We start from the raw sequence: 22383 nt of genomic DNA on the forward strand, positions 1-22383 counted from the left end.
CAATTAGAGATAATTGCAAAAAACCCTTATTTTTGCAGTATGTAATTTAAAAATGTTAATAACTTATAACTATTATTTATTATAACAAAAATTTTTAACTCGTTTAAACAATTATACAGCTTTCAAATAAAAATATTTGTATTTTGGACGTTAATAGGTACATGTGTGGTAAGTTTTTTTTTAAAGTCTACAACAGAAAAAAATATGCAGTTTTATTTTATTATAAATAAATTAATTCCTTATAACAAAATTAAAATATCCTTGATATTTAGTATTGCGTTAGTTAGACGGCTCTACTCGAGTAACTTTGGATTAAAAAAAAATGAAGAAAATTGCTCTATAATACCTAGAAAGCCGAGAAAGTACATTTTTTAAAGTATACCGATTTTAAACTTTGAATAATTTTTATGATGAATGGTGATTATTGATCATTATATGATGATGAATGTAGTTTATTTTTGAATACTGGTATCTAAAGTATCATTTTTTGCAATGTGATAGCAAAAGAAGCAATAATGAAATCTTTTGACGATAATTTTTTTCTACCGAAAAAATAGGAGCAGTCTCCCGAAATTTTTGTGGCAAGACTGCTCAAATATTATATTTTCCAGATTTAGCCATACGACTCACACTTACTATAAGGATAAAATACACTATATTATAATCCCAGACACCTACATGCTTTAAATTAGTTTGAACAAGTTGTCCTCGAAAAATGCATAGTATTGGTCTTAAAGAAAATGTAAAAAAACGGTTGTGTTTATGTTTTCAAAAGGTACATTTTTGTTAAGTAAAGTTGTTTTGATAATACGAAAACGTTTGGAGTTGTTAGCAAAAAACTTATTAAAAACATTGATTATTTCGATATAAAACTAATACTTTCGATAGCGAATAAATGGAAAACTATCAATTTTATCAAAAAAATGTATAGACTGTTTTTTGCTTAGAATTAACGTTTCTACCAACTTTTGCGATTAATATATAAGAAAAAATTTCCACCCCCGAGATGGGGTGGCAAATACCCCCATGGTAAAAGCGCCTTTCGGCATGATATATATTTTGATCCTTGGACTATCCACTACTTATTCTCAAATTTTCAAGCAAATCGATCCATTCTGTAAAAATTGCGAGGTTTTGTCGAATTTTAAGCTTCATTACTTGGACTAATGTAGCATATTGATATGGTACTAATTTTATTATTAATTTTAGGAAATTTACAAAATAATTGTTGACAAATTTTTACCAATTCCAAATGAGGATACACTTCGGGCGTATTCAAAGATGGGTGATAAAGCTTTCGCTCTTGAACGTCTACCACGAGGTAAGTACAATTAATCTTGTTAAAACAAATGTATCTAGTGTATGTCAGATTTGATAAGCCGGCTTTCACAGGAAAAATTTTCCAAAATCAAACAATACTAATTTTTTAAAGATAAAGTTTTTCAATCCTAATAGCAACATTAATAATATTGAAAAATATTAAAAATATTACTAAAAGATTTTTAAATTGAAAACTTATTGGTACCTTTCCCTGGTAACACCTCGAAGGCTTCTACAATTTGCAAGCCAAATGGATGCTGCAGTGAATACAAAAGGGAAGGATATCTACACTATGCAATTCACAACCCCCTCTGCAGCTTGGTAAAGTTCCAACGGAAAATGCACCTAGTTACTCCACGGAGTAATACTACTATAAAATAAAAATGTATACCATTTTTATTCAGTTGCAATGCGAGGCCAAAAATGTCTTAATTTTTACTTAGATTAGAGAGCGCAACCAGCACTCTTATCGACGATTTCACCTCTTGTTAGAGGCTCTTCAGAGAATGCATAGGTTGCTTTTCTCTAATCCAGTAAATTTTTCGACATATATTAGTCCCACACTGCAACTGAGGTGAATGGATTAGGTGACTAGCGTCATCTGGCAATTGAAAGATAAAGTTTTTCTATCCTAATAGCAACATTAATAATATTGAAAAATATTAAAAATATTACTAAAAGATTTTTAAATTGAAAACTTATTGGTACATTTCCCTGGTGACACCTCCAAGGCTTCTAAAATTTGCAAGCCAAATGGATGCTGCAGTGAAGACAAAAGGGAGGGAATTCTACACTATGCAATTCACAACCCCCGTCTGCAGCTTGGTAAAGTTCCAACGGAAAATGCACCTAGTTACTCCACGGAGTAATACTACTATAAAATAAAAATGTATACCATTTTTATTCAGTTGCAATGCGAGGCCAAAAATGTCTTAATTAATTTTTACTTAGATTTAAAGCAACCTATGCATTCTCTGAAGAGCCTCTAACAAGAGGTGAAATCGTCGATAAGAGTGCTGGTTGCGCTCTCTAATCTAAGTAAAAATTAAGACTTTTTGGCCTCGCATTGCAACTGAATAAAAATGGTATACATTTTTATTTTACTAATTTTTTAAGTTAAATGTATAATAGTAGTACCAGCTATTTAAGAGACTCATTAATATTCAGTTCAGCGGAGCGCTATTGTTCGAGGTGTGAAATTATATAAACAAGGGATTATTTCATAAAACAGGTAGATCTCTTGTTTATGAAATTCTATACATCAAACAATAGCACCCCCCTGAATATTAACGAGTTTCTAAGATCGCTGGCATTACTATAAAGTTATAAGTACCCTCTCAGACTAAGACACTGGTGTCTGACACCGATGTCCGCCAAATTTCAGCAAAGCATTGTTTTAAATAAACGACTACAGACGAGCCACTTTGACTGTCTGGCTGATTTAAGTGACTCACCAATGCTTTGCTGCAATTGAACACCGGTGGCGGTGGCAAACACCGATGTCAGATACCAGTGTCTTAGTCTGAAAGGGTACTAAGTTTTCATTTCTTTATATTTATTAGACGTATGATCTTATAGCCCAGGGGTCACCAATTAGTTTCCCTGAGGGTCCGTTTCGAAAACCTATGACACTTCCGGGGTCCGGATTTATGCTGCCTGTGTCTGGCTGTTCTAATTCGGTTTCTTTGTGGATTCTTGTTAAAAATATACCCTATAAACAAATCAGAAGAGTGCCGGGCGAAATTTTTGGGCTGAAATTGTTTAACATTTTTTTAACAAATTTAAAACATCACCTTTTTTGCCCCCAAAAATATGTTTTTAGCATTTTTGGGTCATATTAAACAAAAAAGTTCTGTCATTTTATTAAAACTTAAGAGTTTTCAAGCATCGCAAATGCATATTTTCGCATTTTTCAGATTTTAAATCGCTTATAATTAGAAAACTATCAACTTTTCAGAAATATGACAAGAGACCTTTTTTGTAAAAAATTACCCAAAAAAACTAAAAATTTCGAGGGAAAAAGTAATTTTGAATTTGCTTAAAAAAATTGTTTCACCCAGCACCCTTCTGATTTGTTTAAAGGGGACATTTTTGAACAAGAATCCGCAAAGAAATCGAGTCAGAAACATTTTTCATATGAAAGTGAAGTTTCAAATGGACTAATATGGAAAGGAAAACTAATAATATCTGATTGGTTTTTGGTTACTGTATACTTTTCTGTAAGTTTTCCTGGTACAATAAATAAAATATAAATTCATTGTGTATTGTTTTGATTGAAAACAGCAGTATTGTAAATTGTTACTGAGAATATTTGAAAAATTAGGAAATTATATTTTGAATGCTAATGAAGTTTTTAGACATCTTCAATTTTGTAGACAGGAAACTGAAAAATTTAAAATAAATAATCATAGTACAAAATGATAATTAACATGTTATCTTTTCTACATTAGTTTCAATGCAAGGTGTTTGCTGCAAACTTATTAAATCTAAAAATTATTTTAATTAAATGCACATCTAAAAAGTAATCCTACTTAACATATAGTAGAGCGAAAATAAATATAAAAAAAATGAACATGACAATTTTATGTTACAGTTAACTTAATTTCAAAATGAATGATTAGTAAATATAACAATAAGGGGGAAAACTCTTTACAAAATTAAATTATCAGAGAGATAAATGACATTTTTTTATGTACAACCTGTCTGAAGTTTGGAGTAAGTTTAATGCAACTGAGTCTCATTAGGGACTTGAGATATTCATCTGTTAATTGAGATCTGTACCGATTTTTAATAAAGTTCATTCTTGATAAAGCGGCTTCGCACACATAAGTTGAGCCCAACATGTACACAATTTCATGGTCAAACATTTTCAAAATTGCCAAACCCTAGGTACAGTGGAACCCCGATAAGTCGGCCTCCGATAACCTGGAAGTCCGGCTAACCCGGACCGATTTTCATCAGTTAAACATTTTGGTTTTCAGTATTTTGTATTTTGACAACGAAACCCGATTTGGGCGTCGAAATGTTAATAAAATTATTTTTCAATTTAATTGTGGCTTATTTCCTATCAAAATACATAGTTAATTATCAGATAAACATTTTAGCAATAAAAATGCATGTAATATAATATTTGAGAGATAATGTGTATTTGTGTAATTTGAACTATACCATAGTAAAAATGACTCATGGCACACGCCGCGCCGGCAGAAACAACAGACACCTGTCTGTAGTATTCCTTTATATATTTCAAACAGCATTGTTTAAAAAGACTAAAAGACTATTTAAAAAATTATATTTCAAACAATGGTCTTTAGTTGTTTTCACTGTTCTTAAATAGCATCGCATCGATTGTGACTGTATTGTGTGTAGTACAATCTTGTATATTGTTCGCTTCAAAGGCAAAGGTCGAAATTCAATTTTATGAAATCGGGGTTTGACTAGTCAATCCACGATCAGCTAATAAAATGTCGTAATTTGTTATATTAGGTTTAATTAAACGTCATTTTTTAATTTTAATGTTTATTATTTTATATGGTCGTAATTAAAATAAAAAAATTAGTGTTTATTCTCACATGTTGAGGCATTATGGCATTTAGATTTGCACAATACGTTAGACCTTTTACACTTACATAATTTTGAAGAGCGTTTCTTATTGCAGTAGCATTTTATAAAGCCTTGTCCTCCAAATTTAGAATCTTTTGTACTAATTTTTTTTTAGAGACAGCTTAACAACGAGAACATCTTCGAAATTAAGTAAATTCTCTTTGCATTCTCTTATTTGATTTCTTGAAAAAAGTGTGTTTATTTTTCCTTATTTCGTACCAACTCTATATAAGCCGTCAATAGTTTTATCGTCAACTGTGAAAGAAGATATTGCAATCGGAGAAAGAAACTAAGTATCACAATAATACTAACGAAGCCCCTGGAGCGTCGTCACTAGGAGAGGAAGAAAATTGTCAAACAATTCAGATTACTTCTTCATCTGTGATTTGTTGTATTTGCCAAAAAGAGAGCTCTGAGGCACATACGTGCATAATTTGTAGTCTGGTGGTACATGTTGTATACGCTGACAGCACACTTGGTGCATACTATGAAGGTTTTGAAAGAAAAGTTACATGCATGCTTTGTCCACACGCAGAAAAGATTAATTTAAATAAAGGAAAGGCGATTGAAGGTCTTTATGCCCAGGCTAATGCTATGGAACAATTAAGTGAAAAAAACAATTCCTCCAATTTCGATCGGAAAAACTGTACCAATACCGACCATTAGCTTTGATACAGCCAAAGGAGATGCTCGAAATATTTTGGTATCATACAAGATAAAACAATAATTGACGGTTTATTTAGAGATGGTACGAAATACGGAACAATAAACACACTTTTTTCAAGAAATCAAATAAGAGAATTTTCTTAATTTCGAAGATGTTTCAGACGTTAAGCTGTCTCTAAGAGAAATTAGTACAAAAGATTCTAAATTTGGATTACAAGGCTTGTATAATGTCTCAACATGTGAGAATAAATACTATTTTTTTTTAATAAAAATTTAATAAAAAATTTTGGTCTTGGTAAAAGGTATATTATTTTAAAAAGCCCTATAGGGCTACAAACATCGAACAGAACGTTTTCGCTCTAAAAAGAGCATCATCAGTGTTGCCTAAAATAAGTATAACCATATTAATTATCAAAATGTTGAACTTAAAGTGATGACCAAGGTAGAATCAAAGTTTGGTTATACTTACAAGAACATGGTGAGCCAACCAAAAAATACGAAGGCTTTGACCTTTACTTGTAATTAATGGTATACAGCCAGCTACAGGAAATTCTTCCTAGTGGATTATTACTATTTTTTTATTTTAATTACGACAATATAAAAATAATAAACATTAAAATTAAAAAATGACGTTTTAATAATCTAATAAATTACGACATTTAAAGCTAGATCGGGGTTTGACTAGTCAAATCGCTATTTCATAAAATTAAATTTGTCTTTTAAATTAAAGACCTTTGTCTCAGGGGAGCATTATCATACCACCAGAGTCTCTGTAGTTCACTTGGCCTTCTTTCAGTTGAGACTTCTTCCAATACCACCCTTACTATTTTTTCATTAGAATATTTTCTGAGGTGTCCTGCCCATTGGTGTTTGCTGGACTCTCTTTCTTTTATTATTTTAGCCTCTCGATATAGTTATATAAGAGAAGATCTAAACATAGAAGCTACTCTGGAATACATTGAAAAAAGACAACTTAGTTGGTGGGGACTGGGGACACTTGCAAAGAATGGACAAAATGAGATCAGTGAGGAAGGTTTGGGAAGCAAAAATACAGAAAAGGAAGAAAAGAGGACGACCAAGAACAACATGGGATGGAGTAGTAAGAAGAATACTAGAAAAGAAAAGAATAACATGGAGAGAGGCAACCAATGTGGCGAAGAATCGAAAAGAATGGAAAAAGTTTTTAAATGATTAGTATAGATACTAGTAATTATAATGTAGAAATTGTAAACCCGACACCGTAAGGTATAAGGGTACTGATTATACATGATCTTATAATATACCCACAAACGATAAAAATGTTCAGGGACAATCCGATGTGGAATAGATTTTTCAGCTATGATGATCTTCTTCTTCCAGGACCATGTTTACCATGGATCTCTCCCTGACTGCTCAGAAGTAAAAGATAATATTTTTCAGGGGGTCATACGCCCGTAGCTTTAAGGTCTCAGGGGAGCATTATCATACCACCAGAGTCTCTGTCGTTCACTTGGTCTTCTTTCAGTTGAGACTTCTTCCAATACCACCCTTACTATTTTTTCATTAGAATATTTTCTGAGGTGTCCTGCCCATTGGTGTTTGCTGGACTCTCTTTCTTTTATTATTTTAGCCTCTAGATATAGTTATATACGAGAAGATCTAAACATAGAACCTACTCTGGAATACATTGAAAAAAGACAACTTAGTTGGTGGGGACTGGGGACACTTGCAAAGAATGGACAAAATGAGATCAGTGAGGACGGTTTGGGAAGCAAAAATACAGAAAAGGAAGAAAAGAGGACGACCAAGAACAACATGGATGGGGTAGTAAGAAGAATACTAGAAAAGAAAAGAATAACATGGAGAGAGGCAACCAATGTGGCGAAGAATCGAAAAGAATGGAAAAAGTTTTTAAATGATTAGTATAGATACTAGTAATTATAATGTAGAAATTGTAAACCCGACACCGTAAGGTATAAGGGTACTGATTATACATGATCTTATAATATACCCACAAACGATAAAAATGTTCAGGGACAATCCGATGTGGAATAGATTTTTCAGCTATGATGATCTTCTTCTTCCAGGACCATGTTTACCATGGATCTCTCCCTGACTACTCAGAAGTAAAAGATAATATTTTTCAGGGGGTCATACGCCCGTAGCTTTAAGGTCTCAGGGGAGCATTATCATACCACCAGAGTCTCTGTCGTTCACTTGGCCTTCTTTCAGTTGAGACTTCTTCCAATACCACCCTTACTATTTTTTCATTAGAATATTTTCTGAGGTGTCCTGTCCATTGGTGTTTGCTGGACTCTCTTTCTTTTATTATTTTAGCCTCTCGATATAGTTATATACGAGAAGGTCTAAACATAGAAGCTGCTCTGGAATACATTGAAAAAAGACAACTTAGTTGGTGGGGACTGGGGACAGTTGCAAAGAATGGACAAAATGAGATCAGTGAGGAAGGTTTGGGAAGCAAAAATACAGAAAAGGAAGAAAAGAGAACGACCAAGAACAACATGGGATGGGGTAGTAAGAAGAATACTAGAAAAGAAAAGAATAACATGGAGAGAGGCAACCAATGTGGCGAAGAATCGAAAAGAATGGAAAAAGTTTTTAAATGATTGGTATAGATACTAGTAATTATAATGTAGAAATGGTAAACCCGACACCGTAAGGTATAAGGGTACTGATTATACATGATCTTATAATACAGTGCTAGTCAAAAGTCCGTACCCCCCTCGTATCTTTTGAACGGTTATACCTATAATAGTGAAATTTGGAGGGAGGAAATAAACGGACGTAAGCTTCTTAACTAGTTATGACAGGTGACGTAATAGTAACAGATGACGTTACAGAGCCACTGTGACCGATAATTTTAAATAGGACCTTATGGCAAGTGATACCTCGTTTGAAAGGTATTTAAAATACCTGTTTAGTCATACTAATTTTTTTGGGTTTAGGTTGATTTTGATTTTGGTGAATAAATTAAATAAATATAATATTGTAGTTTCGAATTTAATTAATAAAAATTCAAATATCCGCCTATGGATATTTTGTCAAAAAAGTTGACGTTTTTTAATTCTCTAGTAGTTTTTACGTCAACGTCAACCTGTTTGACAAGTAAACATAGGCGGAATTTTGAATTTTTATTAATTAAATGCGAAACTACAATTTTATATTTATTTCATTTGTTCATCAAAATTAGCTTAAACTCAAACAAAATTAGTATGACTGAATAGGTATTTTCAATACCTTTCAAACGAGGTATCACTTGCCACACGGTCCCATTTAAAATTATCGGTCACAGTGGCTCTGTAACGTCATCTGTCACTATTACGTCACCTGTCATGACTAGTTAAGAAACTTACGTCCGTTTATTTCCTCCCTCCAAATTTCACTATTATAGGTATAGCCGTTCAAAAGATACGAGGGGGGTACGGACTTTTGACTAGCACTGTATACCCAGAAACGATAAAAATGTTCAGGGACAATCCGATGTGGAATAGATTTTTCAGCTATGATGATCTTCTTCTTCCAGGACCATGTTTACCATGGATCTCTCCCTGACTGCTCAGAAGTAAAAGATAATATTTTTCAGGGGGTCATACGCCCGTAGCTTTAAGGTCTCAGGGGAGCATTATCATACTATCAGAGTCTCTGTCGTTCACTTGGTCTTCTTTCAGTTGAGACTTCTTCCAATACCACCCTTACTATTTTTTCATTAGAATATTTTCTGAGGTGTCCTGCCCATTGGTGTTTGCTGGACTCTCTTTCTTTTATTATTTTAGCCTCTCGATATAGTTATATACGAGAAGATCTAAACATATAGAAGCTAGAGAAGGTTCCCATTGTTTTCATTCTGGTGGGATATGTTATATGCCATTAGAGTGAAAACTTAGTCTTTTGCTAGCAGTTGCCGCTAGGGCATCTATGCCATTTCGTTCGTTGCAATTCGGGACTGCACGCTGGGGTTTGTTTTGGTTGGATCAGGGAGAGCAGCATATGTGCCTCCTGATGAGAGACTAATAAGTTTCGAAACCGGTAGAGGTGCTTGCAGCACTCTCTGATTGGACTGGAATATGGTTCGGCTGTATTTTCGTTTTGCAACGAAATTGAAAGTGGTTATTCATTTTTGATATAGAAGCTACTCTGGAATACATTGAAAAAAGACAATTTAGTTGGTGGGGACTGGGGACACTTGCAAAGAATGGACAAAATGAGATCAGTGAGGAAGGTTTGGGAAGCAAAAATACAGAAAAGGAAGAAGAGAGGACGACCAAGAACAACATGGGATGGGGTAGTAAGAAGAATACTAGAAAAGAAAAGAATAACATGGAGAGAGGCAACCAATGTGGCGAAGAATCGAAAAGAATGGAAAAAGTTTTTAAATGATTAGTATAGATACTAGTAATTATAATGTAGATATTGTAAACCCGACACCGTAAGGTATAAGGGTACTGATTATACATGATCTTATAATATACCCACAAACGGTAAAAATGTTCAGGGACAATGTTCGAGTTCTTTGTTAGTTCTTATCCTACATTTTCCTGCTGCTTTATCAAGCACTGGTCCAAATATTTTCCTTACAATTTTTCTTCTTCAAACATATCGTCGCTCTTTGTTTCCCTTTGTTAAGAACAGTAGAACAATACTACTTAGACTAATTTAATTAATTAACTATAGGTAACTACGCAATTGGAAAGTACATTAAGGATGATACTATCGAACATTTCCGTCTGATGAAAGAAGATTTCTACTGGGAAGAAGCAGTGGTAATGACACGAAAAAGTTCGATTCTTCTACCAGAACTAAATAAATTTATTTTGCGAGTTTTTGAAGCTGGACTGATTTCAGTTTGGCAAAATGAGGTTTGTGTCAGTATTTTAAATTATAGCATATTTATATGTATATTCTACGTAAGTTGTTTTCCTTCTTATCATTTTAAATTAGTTTGTAATTAAACTTAAATTTTGATTTTGGATATTGAAAAAAAAAATGAGACGATTGAATCAACTGGCGTATTAATATTTACCTATTAGTCCATTCTTTCACGGTTTTTGCTCTAAATTTTAAAGAACCGCTTGGTTTGACATGAAATTTGGCATACGTATAGCTTACATGTCAAAAAAAAAGTGATATTGTGCCGATGTGTGCTTTTGCCCTGGGGGTGACTTTCACCCCCTTTTGGGGGTGAAAAAATATATGTCCAAATTAAGTCCGGAAATGGGTAAACTGACTAATTTTAAGTAACTTTTGTTCTATAGAGCTTTTTCGCCAAGTCAACACTTTTCGAGTTATTTTCGAGTGAATATGTTCATTTTTCAACAAAATAACCACATTTTTGGACGGTTTTTCGCAAATAACTCAAAAAGTAAGTATTTTGTCAATAAAACGTTCTTAGCAAAAACATAGCACATAAACAAGTAAAAAATGGTGTACGAATTAGGTCTCTGGATCTCGTAGAACCAGAGTTATAGCCAATGAAAAATACATTCATATTCACCAAATCTCAAATAGAATATTTCGACGTAAAATATCCAAAAAATTAAGCACTTTTTGGGGAAAACCTATTATAACTTTTTTAAAGTGTTTAAAAAAAAGCTTTATTTCTGTTTTTACAAAAAGTTTCTAGCATTAAATTTAAGCAAGTTACGCTCAAAATAAAGTTGGTCCCTTTTGTTTTTGCAAAAAAAAAATCGGGAAGACCACCCCCTAATTAGCAACTTAAATGAAATTAATCGTTACCGCTCCACAAATTATTTTACTTAAGTGGTGTTTATATGATCTGTAAGTTTGATTGAGTCAAAGTGCTTATTTTTGAAACAATTTGGTTTCAAAGTAAAATTTTTAAAAATTTAAATTTTGAAAAATATTCTTTTTTTCAAAATAACTTAAAAATTGTTAGAGATACTAAAAATCTCGAAAAACAAAAAATGTCAGACTTGCTTTTCTGAATATCATGTATTTTTTTGTTTTTCTGTTAGACAAAAATTGATTAAGATTTGGTGTTTCTAAATTTGCATACATTCGTAATCAGTGACTCGTTCAACCCCTTTTAACTACAGCCCTTTCAATAATAAGGACTTTGAACCGATGAAACTTACAGATCATATAAACAATATATACACGAGTCAAGAAACTTGTGAAGTCGTAAGGATTAAGTTCATTTAAGATACTAATTAGGGGGTGATTTTCTCGATTTTTTACCAAAACCAAAAGGGACTAACTTTATTTTGAGCGTAACTTGTTTAATTTTGATGTTAGAAATTTTTTTTATACAACAAAAATGAAGCTCTTTTTAAACACTTTAAATAAGTTGTAATGAATTTTCCCCGAAATGTGCTTAATTTTTGGTTATTTCACGTTAATGTGTTCCATTTGGAATTTGACGAATATGAACCTATTTTTCATTAGCTATAACTCTGCTTCTACTAGGTGTAAAGACGTGATATATACACCATTTTTTAAAATTTTTACAGGCTATATTTTTACTAAAAATATTTTTTCGACAAAATACTTACTATTTGAGTTATTTACGAAAAACCGTTTAACAGCGTGTTTATTTTGTTGAAAAAATGAACATATTCACTGTCAAATAACTCGAAAAGTATTGATTTAATGAAAAAACTCTATAGAAGAAAAGTTACTTAAAATTAGCCAGTTTATCCATTTCCTGAATTTCTTTGGACGAATATTTTTTCACCCACAAGAGGGGGTGGAAACCACCCCCAGGGCAAAAGCACATATCGGCACAATATCACTTTTTTTCTTTGACTTGTTAGCTATGTGTATGCCAAATTGCATGTCAATCCAAGCGGTTCTTTAAAATTTAGAGGTTTTGCAATATTTTACCGTTAAAGAACGGACTATATGGAAATATTTCGTATGTATTAGTTCTACAGGGTGATTGATTAGTGGGGTAAAGCTCAATAGCTCTGCTATAGTAATAGATAATAATAAAAGTTAATAACAAAAATTTTAGCCACCTTTGAGTTTCACATTAAAAAATTAGTTAGAATGTTACAGGGTGTTCGATAACGGTTTCACCCATATTCAGCGGTCCCCATAAGCGCGGTCCCCGATTGAGCGGTCTCAATACAGCGGTCCCCGTTTCAGCGGTACCCCGATTCAGCGGTGCCCGATTCAGCGGTCCCCATAAACGCGGTCCCCAATAGAGCGGTCTCAACAAGAAAATAATAATATGACAATGAGTAAAAGTAATTAGTTTTATTGTAGGATATTATTTTAACCTATTCTTATTTGAAAATATACAGGTAATATCTAAGTATCTGGTATATATCCCAATTAATAGGGAAAAAAATCATCGATTTCAGGTAAAAATGTTCTACAGGGTTTTCAAAGTTTTAAACGTTAGATGAGGGATAACTGATGATAATTCCGTGAAGACGTACAGCTGTTTTTGCTTTTGTTTTAAACAATTGCAAAGAATGAAAAAAGCAGTTTTTTGACTATAAAACGTTTCTTGTACATTTTAGAGAAAAATGTTTCAAATAAATGTAGATCTTAAAAAGTTCTTTAATTTGGTGGAAAGCATATTGTAATATATAAATAATTGACCGAGATAATTGCAAAAAACCCTCATTTTTGCAGTAAATTATAAATATTAATAACTTTATTTTTTGCACAATGACGTAAAATTTAATGACTTTAAATTATGTCAATTAATGAGTTATTAAGTGTGCTAAATTTCAACCAGATCGACCAAATAGTTTATAAGTTATTCAATTTGTTTATCCCAGAGAGCAATTGTTTATACAACTGTTCTTGCCCTACAGTGACTCTGTGAGATATTTAGCAGATCGCAGTCCATTATTTGAGACTTTAATTTTAAGACGTATTAAATTTTTTTTAACATTTTATTGAAATTGTTATTAAAAAAACTGTTTGAAAAATACCTGACTTTTTAGCTTATAAACAATTAGAATAACTTAGATATTTTTATGTTCCGTGCTTGTATGAAGGCTCAATGAAAAGCTGATGAAAAAATGCATATAAAAAAAGAAAAAATAATTTTATATGTTCATTTTTTATTGTTAAAACTACTGTCCCCAAGAGGGTCCTGTTTTTACTCATTTTCCTGAACGATGGCTCTCAAACGGCATGCTGCAGAACCAAACGCCGCTGAAACGGGTCGGTGAAATCGAGAACCTCCGAAACGGGGACTGCTGAAATGGGTACCGCTGAACCGGGGACTGCTGAAAAGGGTCGGTGGAATCGAGAACCGCTGAAACGGGGACTGTTAAAATGGGGTCTTACCGTTCGATAACACAGTAGCAGACCAAACTTATGTTTTTTTTTTAATGGAACACCCTATATTTTATTTTATATTCAAAATCCTGTTAACTTCTCCATCACAAAAATTGTGTCTGAAAATAGTAACAAGTTCAACTCCCTGTATAAATAAAAATAAGCACAACAGCAACAATTTGTTCATGCCATGTTTTTTTATTTATTGTCAAAATTTTCAGCAATTATTGACATTGCTAATTTTTTTGTAAATCAAATACAAGGTGATTTAAAACGCAAGTACATTATTTTCTCAGTAATGTTAAATGGAATACCCTGTATTTTATATCATTATTGAAAAGTAATATTACCGTACTTTAATTTTTAAATAACATTCCCTATGTCCAAATTTATTAGTTTTCGAGATAATTTCATTTTTCAGAGCAAATTATTTTAGGTGTCTAAATTTATCTCAATTTTAAGTAAGCCATGACTGAATTGACAATTACTGATTATCAATTCGGTAATCAATGTAACAATTTAGCAAATAAAGAAATAACAATAATTTATTAGTAATACATTTTACAAAAAAAACACAACTACAACATGTAACATTTTTGAAATAATTAAAAAATACTTTTTTATGTAAATGCAACAAATAAACAAAGAAAATTAGTAATAAATTTTACAAAAAAAACACAAAAACACAAAATACAACATTTTGTGAAGACAATGAAACACTACTTTTTTATGTAAATGTAACAATGTAACAAATAAAGAACAAAATATAATTTTTCGGTAATACATTTTGCAAAAAAAAAATTTTTGAAAAAACTGCAAGCTACTTTTAATTAAATATTTTTAATATTTAATTACATAAGGTGTTCAAAATTACCTCCTAACACATTTATGCACACCTAAAAACGATCATTGAATGAGCTACTTACTCTACGAAGCATTTGTAGATTAACACATCGAAATACACTTTGTATTCTATTTTTCATCTCATCCCTTGTTGTTGTAACTTCATTATTAACGTAACCCCAAAAAAATCAGTCCAGTTTATTAAATTCTGGTGATTTGGGTGGCCACGCTACTGGTCCATTGAAAAATGAAAATATCTCGAAAACTAATAAATTTAGACATAGGGAATGTTATCCAAAAATTAAAGTACGGTAATGGTACTTTTCAATAGTGATATAAAATACAGGGTGTTCCATTTAAAATTACTGAGAAAATAATGTACTTGCGTTTTGACTCACCCTGTATTTGATATAAAGAAATTAGCAATATCAATCATTCTTTAAAATTTTGAAAATACGTAAAAAATACGGCATTACAAACCAGTGCTGTTTTGCTTATTTTTATTTATACAGGGAATTGAACTTGTTACGATTTTCATAATATAAAATTGGTTATAACTTTGTAAATACCCTGTGGAACATAACAAACCTTTATATTTTTGTAATGGAGAAGTTAACAGGATTCCGAATATAAAATAAAATATAGGGTGTTTCTTTTAAAAAACATAAGTTTGGTCTGCCACTGTGTTATCGAACATCCTGTAACATTCTAACTAATTTTGTAATATGAAGCTCAAAGGTGGCTAAAATTTTTGTTATTAACTTTTATTGCCATCTATTACTATAGCGGATCTATTGAGCTTTACCCCACTAATCAATCACCCTGTATGTATATAATAAATGTATATAGATATTTGTTTTAGGCTGTAATGAGCGGCATGGATCCCTATATTCAGAAAGTCGTCCAGTATTACACCACAAACAAAGATAGATTCATTGTAGAATTAAAACTGATCCACGTAGCTGGAGCTTTCAGTATTTTAGGTTTTGGGTTCATAATTAGTACCATTATTTTCCTTTTTGAGATTTCTATCACCAATTTATTACAGTGTAAAAAAGTTGCTTAGAATATAATGAAAAGGAACTAATGACAATTTTTGATCTCATCTGACCTCCGCCTGAATCTATAGATCATTATAATATTATATGTATAGTGGAAAATAATAAAGCACTTTAAAGATGTTCTAATTTTTGTATTGTATGTCCTTCTTCTTCTTCTTTCAGTACCCTGTCCGATTATCAAACGTTGGCGATCATATTGGCAATAATATCTTTGGTTATGGCAGCTCTAAATAGATTAGCGGTGGTCTCTTTATACCACTCCCGGAGATTTTGGAGCCCGGATGTTCTTATTCGGCCTGGGCCTGTTCTTCTGGCGATCTTGCCCTGTATTATGAGGTGTAGAACGTTATACCTCTCTGAATGTCTCCCCGAAGTGATGTAACATCGAACTTTTATTGTTTTTGTTATTTCTTTGCTCTTGTTAATTCGATGTATAACTATTTCTTATTCCATCAACCCAACTGATCCGTAATATTCGTCGATAGATTATAGATTCACATCTTAAATGCCTCCAATTTTTCATTAGTGTCTCTTTAAGGGTCCAGCTCTCCATTACATAGAGCAAAGTGCAGAATATGTAGCAGCAGCGTACTAACCTGAGTTTAAGGTTTAACGTGATATCTCTTTTAATAAGAATTTTCTTTAGTTTATAGAACGCGGCTCTGGTTTTTCAATCTTAATTTTATATCAGGATTTATTTTATCGGAGATTTAAACTCCCTCACATCTATTCTCTTCATAGTAATTATAAACAGCGCAAAGTCATATTTTGAACGAAGTTCTTAATAAAATATTTTTCTACAACCACTATTCAAAGTGCACTTTTCTGCACGGTTTTATGTAAGCAAACTTGATATTTTCTCACAGTATAAGATATTTGACATTAGTGTGCAGAAAAGTGACGTTTCTGTGCCGCAAAGTGACGTTTCTGTGCCGCAAAGTTCTTTTCTGCACAGTTGACTACCTCATTCTGAGTAACGTTATATTCTGTTTACATCCGTGGACTACCGCATTCTGAGTAACGTTATATTCTGTTTACATCCGTGGTTAAACTTTAGACAAATATATAACCTATAAGACAATTATTATATTTAACTATAGCATAGAAACTAAATTATGGATGTTACAACTGTTTTATTTTACAATTTTATTCTTATTAAACATTTTATAATTATCAAATAACCAATAAGGATTTAGCAACCTGTGCAAGAGACGTCGAATGAAGTAGGTTTTGTGTAAATCCGTGACTGCATAAATATAATGTCAATAATGTGTCTGTCAATAATGTCAACTGTTTTATTTTACAATTTTATTCTTATTAAACATTTTATAATTATCAAATAACCAATAATGATTTAGCAACCTGTGCAAGAGACGTCGAATGAAGTAGGTTTTGTGTAAATCCGTGACTGCATAAATATAATGTCAATAATGTGTAATAATTGTTTAAATTTAAACAAATTAATGCAGTGCATTAATTTTTTAACTGATTTCTGTGCAATTTATTTAGGTATAAGGAATTTAAATTGATTAGTAGGTATTAATTAAATACAGTTTAAAATTTATCACAGAGGTACCTATTATAATTAATCGTCGTTTGGAAATTGTGATTTTTATTTTTAGGAAAAACTGTGCTTGTAGAAAAAGTATAGTGTGAAACACGTGCAGAAAGGTAATTTCTCACTCGTTTGAATTGCGGCACTCGCTTGAGCTCGTACCGCAACTTTTCAAACTCGTGAGAAATTAGTACCTTTCTGCACTTGTTGCACAATATACTATTTCCTAACTAGTGCGGAAAGTGTTACTTTCACGCACGAGACTGCCGTTGATCCGAACGACGCGATAGCGGAGTGAGTTCGGGAAAGCAGTCGAGTGCGGGGAAGGCACTTTCCGCATGAGTTAGGAACAATATTTTTTCTAGGGCCGTACGTTTAGAAAAAAGCCACAAAAAATAGAGTTATATCAATTTTTATTTATAAGTGAAAATACACAAATTAATTCTTTGACAAGGTTGTTAAAACCAAACTTTCAATATAATGGGTTACCAAAACGACGATATTTCATGACGATGATTCAAAATCATTGTACATAATTGTCTACTGATCTGACTTTTAAATATTATGTCAAAATAATTTTATTTCATTATCAGTAGTATCAATTATCAGTAGTAATTGCTCAAGAGCTCTAAAATACTTTATTAATTTTAGATATCGAGTGCAATTTGTTGCGATTATTTCATGAATAAAACTATTGAAAACCAAAATTTTATTGTAATTTATTTATGTAAGTATAAATTAGTACAATTAAACACACAGTTGTTATAAATATTTGACGGTTGAAAGTCATCACTTTTATAATTATTAAAACATTAATTGTCATTAATGTCACTGAATGTATTTTTTCATAGCAACGAAGGGCATCTGACGTAATATACTTGACGACGGGAAATTATCAAAAATTATCGGGTATAATATCACAAGAGAGTGAGAATAAATTGAAAATAATGCGACAGTTTTTCGAAAATTTGTTGTCTGGCAATAGACACGAGAGCCCGCAGGGCTCGAGTGGCTATTGCCCAATGACAACAAATTTGAGTAAAAATGAAGCATTATTTTCCTATATATTCTTACTGTCGTGTGATATTAGTAAGATTATTTTTTAATACGTATATTATGGATATTTTCTTTAATGTGACATTTGTCAAAACTAGGAACTGGTTGCCATTAAACAGAAACAATCTACTTAAAAAAATTCTATCGGTTATTTTCTACAGTAGATAATTCTCAGTATAATTTTAATCTGATTGGACAGAATTAAACACGTGATCAAATATCTTACCGTCACTTGCTGTTGCGTTTAGTAAATTTCAATTTCCGACTTATCATCGACTTATTTCATATGCTTTAAATGATGACGCACGGGTAAAGATTCCTGGACTCAACTGTACTTAAAAAAAATTCTATCGGTAATTTTCTACAGTAGATAATTCTCAGTAGTAATTGCACAAGAGCTCTAAAATTATTTAATTTTTCCCGAGTGACACTTTCACAGTTTTTCACGAGCCAAAGGCGAGTGAAATTATGTCAAAGTGTCACGAGGGCAAAAATTCTATATTAATTTTAGAGTTCGAGTGCAATTTGTTGCGATTATTTCATGAATAAAACTGTTCAAAACCAAAATTTTATTGTAATTCATTTATGTAAGTACAGATTAGTACAATTAAACACAAAGTTTTTATAAATATTTGACGATTGAAAGTCATCACTTTTATAATTTTTAAGACATTAATTGTCATTAATGTCACTGAATGTATTTTTTCGTAGCAACGAAGGGGATCTGACGTAATATACTTAACGACGGGAAATTATCAAAAATTATCGATTTAATTCAGATTTCTGTAGCTTTCTATTGGTCAGAATCTCCTATGAATGAAATAATCAGTAGTAATTGCACAAGAGCTCTGAAATTCTATATTAATTTCAGAGGTCGAGTGCAATTTGTTGCGATTATTTCATGAATAAAACTGTTCAAAACCAAAATTGTATTGTAATTTGTTTATGTAAGTACCATTAAACACACAGTTTTTATAAATATTTGACGATTTAAAGTCATCACTTTTATAATTTTTAAAACATTAATTGCCATTAATGTCACTGAATGTATTTTTTCGTAGCAACGAAGGGCATCTGACGTAATATACTTAACGACGGGAGATTATCAAAAATTATCGATTTAATTCAAATTTCTGTAGCTTTCTATTGGTCAGAATCTCCTATGAATGAAATAATCAAAAATTATCGATTTAATTCAGATTTCTGTACTTGGTTTTGAACAGTTTTATTCATGAAATAATCGCAACAAATTGCACTCGACTTATGAAATTAATATAGAATTTCAGAGCTCTTGTGCAATTACTACTGAAAATAGATACACAAATTAATTCTTTGACAAGGTTGTCAAAACCAAACTTTCAATATAATTAGTTAGCATGATGACGATCTTGGTTTCCATGACGATGATTCAAAACGACTGTTATTGTCTACCGATTTGACTTTCGAATATTATGTCAAAATAAATTTTATTTCATCGAATTGTCGCGTTAATTTCATTAAAACAGGAACACAATAAGATATATTTAAAATAAATTAGTAAATAATATCTAAATATTAGTTTATTGCATGTATTATAATTACTTTAAGGTCATATTAACATATCTAAATTAACACGCGTGCGGAACAGTAAAAACCGCGTGCGGAAAAGTAACATGCGTGCGGAAAAGTGAATCTTTCTAAACTAAAATGCGTGTACGAAAGTAAATATTTTTGCACGCTCGTAGAAAAATAACTTTGTAATAGCCTAACTTATTAAAAAAAACTAAAAGCTGTAAAACTAAACCTTAATCTAAATATTAATTCTACATTATTATTTATATTATAACAAAGTTATAACAATAAAAGAAAATTTTTTATTAAAAAATGCATAATATAATTTGTGTATACAGAAAATATATTATATATATTATATTTTTATACAGAATATATTTATTTGTATTCTTCTTCTTAACATGCCCTATCAAGTCCCCTTGACGTTGGCGATTAAAATGGCGAAACTGTCTCTGTCTCGAGCTATTCTAAATAGTAGTTGATCTGCTTTCTTTATGCCTGTCTACTCCCTGACCTTACGCCCCGCTCAAATTCTTAGATTTTTTAAAATGTTCACTGCTTTGTATGTACTTAACTTACCTTATCTTAATCTGACGATTTCGAGTTTTTCTAAGGATAGATTTTATTTTTCGCCCTCCCCCCTGCATTCTCTTCTTTTGCCCTTTAATTCGTCCAATTTTGAACATTGGCTTCCCCCAGATTCCTCCATTCGCTTCTGTTTAGTGCTTTCTGTTTCCAGTGCGTTCCTCCTATCTTTTTAATGTCGTCTCCCCATCTCATCTGGGGTCGTCCTCTTGCTCTCTTTCCTGTCCATGGTCTCCATTGTTGTATCGTGCTATTCCACCTATTGTCCGTTTGTCTAGCGTTATGACCTGCGAAGCTCCATTTTAGCCTGCCTATATGTTGGCCTGCGTCTTTGACTTTTGTTCTATTTCTGACCCAGTTGTTTTGCTTTTTGTCTGTCAATTTTACTCCTAACATTGCTCTCTCCATGGCTTTTTGTGTATTCATTATTTTATCCATGTTTGCCTTGGTCAAGGTCCGTATTTGGCATGCGTATGTGAGAATTGGGAGTATGCACTGGTCAAACACTCTTGTTTTTAAGCATTGTTGTATTTTTTTATTCATTAGGACTCATTTTAATTTTCCAAATCCTGCCCAGGCCAATCTGACCCTTCTTTTTACCTCCGCTGTTTGGTTTTCCTTATTTATTTTTATCATATGTCCCAAATATATATAATCATTAACCGCTTCTATTGTGGTGTCGTTTAGTATTACGTTTCTATTTTCTTGTATGTTTGTCATTGTTTTTGTTTTGGCAAAATTCATTTTTAGACCTATTTGTTCGGATTCATTTGCTAGTTCGGTTAGCATTTTTTGTAGTTCTTCAAAACTTGATGCTATGACTACTACATCGTCTGCATATCTTAGCTGGTTTAGTTTCTTTTCATTTATGTTTATTCCCATGTTTGTCCATTCCATTGTTTTGAAAACATCTTCCAGTGCTAATGTAAATAGTTTAGGAGAAATAACATCTCCCTGTCGCACTCCTCTGTTAATTGGTATGGGTTTTGTGGTTTCTTCCAATTGTACTGTCATTGTTGCTTTCTTATATATATTATGTATTAGCATTCTGTATCTGGAATCTATTCTACAGTTGTTTATAACTTTTTCTATTGCCCACATTTCCACTCTGTCAAATGCTTTTTCGTAGTCAACGAACGCTAAGTGCAGATTTATATGGTATTCGTTAGCTTTTTCTATTAGTGTCCTAATTGTTAGAAGATGGTCAGTGGTGCTATATCCCTTTCGGAATCCTGCCTGATCTACTGGTTGATATGAGTCCAATTTGTGTGTTAGCCTGTTGTTGATAATCGTCATGAATAGTTTATACGTTTGCGACAGCAGTGAGATGGGTCTGTAATTTTTTATGTCCTTTCTGTCGCCTTTCTTAAATAGCAGGATTGTAAGACTTTCGTTCCATTCGTCGGGTATTTCTCCTTTATGTAGACACTGATTAAACAGATTTCTTAATGTTTGTAAGATTTCTTCTTTCCCTTTGTTCAACATTTCAGCAAGGATTCCATCTGGTCCTGGTGCTTTGTTGTTCTTTAATTTTGATAGTGCTGCTTCTATTTCATAATTTTCTATTTTTGGTAATGTTTCTGAGTTTACATTCGTGATTGTTTTCTTGGTATATTCCTGAGTGTTGAAGTTTGCGCCTTTCTTTGAGGTGTATAGTTCTTTATAAAACCTTTCTACTTCTTCTGATATCTTATCTTTTCTCCTCTCTTCCCGTCCTGTTTCATCCTTTATTGAAATGAGTAGTGCTTTCCCTAAATTTGGTCGTAAGCATTTTAGGCCCTTATTTCTCTCAATTACTTTCTCGATTTCATTTTCAGTGTGTTTTCTTAGATCCTCTCTGGTTTTTCTCCTAATAAGTTTGTTTAGTTCTACGTATTCTACTGTGTT

General features: G+C 32.1%; 1 protein-coding gene across 1 annotated transcript in view; it reads left to right on the forward strand.

The window, feature by feature from the left end:
- Positions 1-15853, forward strand: part of LOC126890728 (glutamate receptor ionotropic, delta-2-like) — a 72943-nt gene extending 57090 nt beyond the window's left edge. The window contains exons 8-10 of the mRNA XM_050659901.1: positions 1210-1321; positions 10261-10445; positions 15551-15853. Coding sequence (XP_050515858.1) covers positions 1210-1321; positions 10261-10445; positions 15551-15754 — 501 coding nt within the window. The 3' untranslated portion in view covers positions 15755-15853. The remainder of the gene's footprint in view (positions 1-1209; positions 1322-10260; positions 10446-15550) is intronic.
- The last annotated feature ends 6530 nt before the right edge of the window (positions 15854-22383 follow it).

Source organism: Diabrotica virgifera, chromosome 1 (genome assembly GCF_917563875.1).
Source record: "Diabrotica virgifera virgifera chromosome 1, PGI_DIABVI_V3a".
NCBI classification, from domain to species: Eukaryota; Metazoa; Arthropoda; class Insecta; order Coleoptera; family Chrysomelidae; genus Diabrotica; species Diabrotica virgifera.